Here is a 5,053-nt window from a genome sequence, read left to right as displayed (position 1 = left end):
AGCCATTCCCATTCCCGCTACCAGAGCAGGGCGGCAGCCTGAGCCAGGGGCATGTTCATCTCTGCGCTGAGAGCTGCCCGGACACTGAGCAGAACCAGAGCCCAGTGCTGGTACCCTGAGACACTGATGCCCTGGTGCCCTGATAGGTTCAGACAAAGCCCCTCCCAGAGCCGCTGCCTCCTGCCATGGGGACTAGTGCTCACTTTGGGCCGCAGCCCTTCAGAATAGCAGGGTTGAGCTGGGTGAGATCTGCTTCCACCCGTCTCCTGACAGAGCCAACCAGGGAGCTCCAGCCAAGCCCCCAAGCGCCTGGCCTGGCTGCCCCTCGGTACTGCTGTGAACACCCCATCAGCACCAGCACAGACCCTCCCTCCAGCACTGATGTCACCTGCCAGGGGCATGACATGACACGCCAGCCCTGGGACCCGGAACTGCTGCTTCTCGGAATGCTTCAGCCAGGGAAGCAGCTGATGGGTTAGAAGCCACTGCGGTCTCCTGGCACCCAGCAGGAAAGTCTAGTGGGGCTGTGGGGAGAGGGTGTTTCTGACCCTGGACAAGGATCCTGCTGCACCTGCACCCAGCACATAGTGTAACAAGGAGCCGTGCTGGGCAGGGCCATGGTGCCCGGGGGGTGATGGACAGAAAGCGTGTGGACAGCCCATCGCCCCTTTACCTGGCCTGGCTCTATTATGGCGGGTGGGGTTCCCTGTGGGCTGAGCCTCCCCTCCTTCCCCCTCAAAAGTTGCTGTCCTGGAGACCATCCCATAGCCAAGGTAGGCTGGAGGGTCCTGTGGCTGGAGGCTTTGCCAGCAGCTGTGAGAGCTCTGGCCCCGGGGCCAGAACTGCAGCCATGGCTGTGCCAGACGCCCTGCATGGCTGCATGTGGCTGTCCGAGCCCTTTCCTCTCCCCGCCCTCCCCACCGGGAACAGCCTGTTCCTTCTTGGCTGGTTTCCTGTGTGCAGCTCTAATGAGTAACTGCCATCGATCGCGAGCCCCGCACCCTCCCAGACCTACCCCCTGCAGCTGCACCCAACCTGCAAATACTGGAATATTGCTTACACATCGATTCTGCTGCCGTCACCACTAAGGATATAAATCAGGGCTGGTCCCTCCGGTCCATGCACTTGGGGACTGGCATTGCCTGGGAGCAGGTTCCAGGGCAGAGCAGTCCAAGACCTCCCACCTCCCTTCTTCGCTTTCCTGCCCCTCTGGGTCGCTCTGCCGGTGAAGAACATGGAGAAGCTGCAGGTTTGGCTCCTTGTCATCGCTGGCTTCTCAGGAGCCGTCGCTCAGACAGGTAGGGGCAGAGCTGGTTGTGCAAGGGGGCCAAGCCCTGGCTGAATCTGCAGAAGGATGGGGCTGGCAATTGGCTTCAGCAGGGTTTAAGATGGCCCTTGTTACTGAGATGCTGCTGCTGCTTCAAAAAGAAGCAAATGTTATTTTAGGTTGCATTACCAGAGGCAGAGCATGCAAGTCACGGGTGGTAATAGCACCGCTCTACTCAGTGCTGGTGAGGCCTCAGCTGCAGTACTGTGTCCAGTTTTGGTCCCGAATGTATAGAAAGGATGTAGAGAAACTAGCAAGGATCCAGAGGTGAGCAACAAAGATGATCAAGGGGAGGGAATGCAGGCCATATGTGCACAGGCTGAAGGAACTGGGTATGTGTAGTTTGGAAAAGAGGAGATTAAGGGGGAGTATGATAGCTGTCTTCAATTACTTGAAAGGCTGCCATAAAAAAGATGGAGAAAAGTTGTTCTCTTTTGCCACATAGGGCAGGGCAAGAGGCAAAGGTTCAAACTACAGCACAGCAGATGTAGATGAAAAACTTCCTAATGGTAAGAACAGAAGGCCAATGGAACAGACACCTAGGGAGGTCGTGGAAGCTCCTTCACTGGAGGTTTTAGAAAGGAGGCTGGAGCCATCTGTCACGGATGGCTTAGACACAACAAATCCTGCACCTTGGCAGGGTTTATACTAGGTGACCCTGGAGGTCCCTTCTAACCCCCCGGGTCTATGAGTCTATGGAGGATCCTTCCAAACCCTCTTCCTGGCTCGCTTGTCAAGTGTATGGGGATGGGGTGAGCTGGGCTGAGTGCTGGGACCCTCACTCACTCAAGCCCCTCTGCTGCAGTGGGCCTGGGTGCTGGGGGAAGCTGTGTGCTGTCTCTGCAGTGACAGAATTCCCAGGCTCTTGGTTCAGAAGCTCTTGGCACTGAGAGTTGCCCCCACACAGCAACTGCAGAGAAACAGGGGAGAGAAGAAAACGAGGGAGGGAGAAATAGGGTGACCAGATGTCCCGATTTTATAGGGACAGTCCCGATATTTGGGGCTTTTTTTATATGGGCTCCTATTATCCGCCACCCTCTGTCCTGATTTTTCACATTTGCTATCTGGTCACCCTAGGGAGAAAGGTGGTTGCGGGAGGACAGGGCTCCATGGGGCATCGGCCAAAGCACTCACCTCCCAGTGCTAAGTCTCATTGCTAGATCTACTGCACAGCCAGAAACAGAGGTGCCTGGGTAGAGCTGTGGGTGGAGGGAGACCAGGGCTGGGATAGCAGAGGGCTGCGGGTCAGGACTGAAGGATGTATAGGGCCATTTGCACAGCAAGAGCAGGGGCCTGTGGATTGTGGCTGATGGCCATGGGCAGAGGTGAGCGCATGCGTGCGTGGGAAGGGGTGTGAATGTCCAGGGGTGGGAATATCAGTTTTTCTGCAGGCCAGGGCTAGGGGGCAGCCCAGACTGGAAGGGAAGCAGGTACCGAGATCAGGGTCCCATTTCGTACAGCGTGAGACGGAAGCTCACCCTCTGTCAGCCCAGCCTGTCCCTTGCCGGCCAGGACTGAGCCTCCTGTCTGAGAACCTGGCCCAGATTCCATCCAGCCTCAGCAGGCACAGGACCAACTCCTCAATTGGTGCAAATCAGCAGAGCTCTGGTGACATGACTCATTGTGCCTCCGTTAACACCAGCTGCAGCTTTGGCCCCACATGTATGAGAGGCTGAAATTTCCTGCTCCTGAGCACCCAGGGGCACAAGCAGCCGCTCCCCTACAGGAAGCGAACAGCACCACCCCTCACAGGGCACGTTTCACCAGGGGATCCACAGGCGCCATGCAGATGAGCAGGGATACACTCACAGATTGCCCTGTCCCCGAGCAGGCAGCTACCGGGGGGTGGGCCCCAGTGGCTGTTTGTGCACCCCCTGGCCGAACCGCCCCCCCCCGGACCCTGCACTCTCTGTCCAAACTGCTCCCGCAGCACCCCTTGGCTGAACTGCCCTCCCAGCAACCTGCACTCCCTGCCTGAACTGCCCCCCCAGCACTCTATACTCCCTGCCCAACCCCCCCAGTACCCTGTACCCACTGCTGGAATCATCCCCAGCACCCCCCAATCAAAACACACCCTGCACCTGAATCATCCCCTCAGCACCCTCCATCCCTCTGCCCGAACCTCCTGGGGTCCACCCCATGCCCCAATCCCCTGCAGCTCTGTGCTGGGCTTGGTGGGGAGCGCTCTGCTCCTGAGTCACTAGCCCACTTCCTGCGGGGCTGGCAGGGCAGCGAGGCCTCCTGCTTGCCCAGTCCTGGGGCAGTGATGGGGCAGGTCAGGGCAAGAGCCAGACTGTGATGCTGGCACACAACCCAGCCTCACTGGCCGCCTGTGTCTCCCTGGCAGATCTACACGGCAAAGTGTTTGTGTTCCCTAAGGTGACTGCAACTGCCCACGTCATCCTGAAACCGAGGCTGGCCAAGCCGCTGTGGAACGTCAGTGTGTGTCTGAGATTCGGGTGTGACCTGACCCGGGCCTACAGCCTCTTCTCCTACGCCACCAAGGCCAAGGACAATGACTTCCTCCTCTTCAAACCCAAGCCCGGGTCGCTCAGTCTGTACGTCGGAGGCGAACAGGTCACCTTCAAAGTCCCAGAAGGAACAGGTACAAACACTGGGTGGATGCATGTCTGTGCCAGCTGGGAGTCTGCCACCGGCATAGCCGAGCTCTGGGTGAACGGGAGCCCCTTACCCAGGAAGGGGCTGAAGAAAGGCTACTCTGTCAGCAACCAGGGTGTGCTTGTCCTGGGGCAGGAGCAGGACACCCCGGGGGGTAAATTCGACATAAATCAGTCGTTTGTCGGGGAAATCACAGATGTGTACATGTGGGACACTCTGCTCTCCCCGGATGAAGTTAGCCTTGCCATGAACAATGGGGTCCTGCCTCACGTCATCCTTGACTGGAGAGCCCTGAGCTACGAGACCAAAGATTATGTTGTCATCAAACCCAGCCTGCTCCCGGTGTACTGAAGGCCCAGCGCTGCTTGGCTAGTGGGCCGGAAAATGAGTGAGGTCGCAAAGCAAGGAATTGTCTGTATCATTGTGGTAATGTAATAGAGCTGTTCGGCCTGCGATGGGAAAAAGGCAGGTGTGCTCTGGAGATCTGCACATGGACCTGGGGCCAGGGAGCTCCTCACGTCTATCTCCAGCTCTGACCCCAACTCCCACCTGGACCTTGGGAAATCACATGGGCCAGATTTGCAAGGGTGCTCACCCTGTAACAGGGCCAGCCACCTCCGAGCACCCCCTAGTGGCCAGGGTTGGCTCTGCAGTGCCCTGTCTCAGTTTCCCCTCTTGGACACTAAATAGCTCCCCAAAAGCCTTTCATGCAGCCAATTACAAACAGCCCTTTGGAGGTCTTGTTTATGGCCATAAAATGCCAAAGGATTCAATGAGCCCCCTCCCACAGCTTAGCCTATGAGCAGACTTCTCTACCTGCCTCGTCCAATGCCCCATGGCTCCAAGGGGTCTGCAGGCAAAGCCCTTTGCTGGTTCCCCAGCCTCCCCATGTCTCTCAGGGTCCCTGCAGCATGCCCTCTGCCCATCTTTGTGCCATTTCCAACTGGGATCAGCCCTCCTTCCCGAGGAGGCTGTTTGCTGCTGCAGCTCTGCATGCCTCCCTGCCACTGCCCATGGCCCCCTCGTCTCTAACCCCCTCTAACCAGGTTAGTCACATGGCTCCTCTCCCCTGGAAATGGTCGTGTCTCATGCTGTGGCCATCCCCCT

The 5,053-nt window shown here is 57.9% G+C and overlaps 1 protein-coding gene across 1 annotated transcript; it reads left to right on the top strand.

Moving 5' to 3' along the window:
* The first annotated feature begins 1,227 nt into the window (after positions 1-1,227).
* APCS (amyloid P component, serum) lies at positions 1,228-4,297 on the top strand. Its single transcript, XM_050929966.1, has 2 exons — positions 1,228-1,298; positions 3,675-4,297. The coding sequence occupies exons 1-2, from the start codon at positions 1,235-1,237 to the stop codon at positions 4,295-4,297; spliced, it is 687 nt and encodes a 228-aa protein (XP_050785923.1). The 5' UTR covers positions 1,228-1,234.
* Positions 4,298-5,053: the final 756 nt, after the last annotated feature.

This window comes from Gopherus flavomarginatus, chromosome 20, assembly GCF_025201925.1.
Source record: "Gopherus flavomarginatus isolate rGopFla2 chromosome 20, rGopFla2.mat.asm, whole genome shotgun sequence".
Taxonomy (NCBI): Eukaryota; Metazoa; Chordata; order Testudines; family Testudinidae; genus Gopherus; species Gopherus flavomarginatus.
Note: the sequence above shows the minus strand (reverse complement) of the source record. Positions and strands in the feature narration are given on the sequence as shown.

Bases quoted from the DNA above. Each gene is read 5' to 3' on its own strand.
- APCS (XM_050929966.1), top strand. From the start codon at position 1,235: ATGGAGAAGCTGCAGGTTTGGCTCCTTGTCATCGCTGGCTTCTCAGGA. The intron at 1,299-3,674 runs GTAGGGGCAGAG...TCTCCCTGGCAG, and splicing joins AGGAGCCGTCGCTCAGACAG to ATCTACACGGCAAAGTGTTT.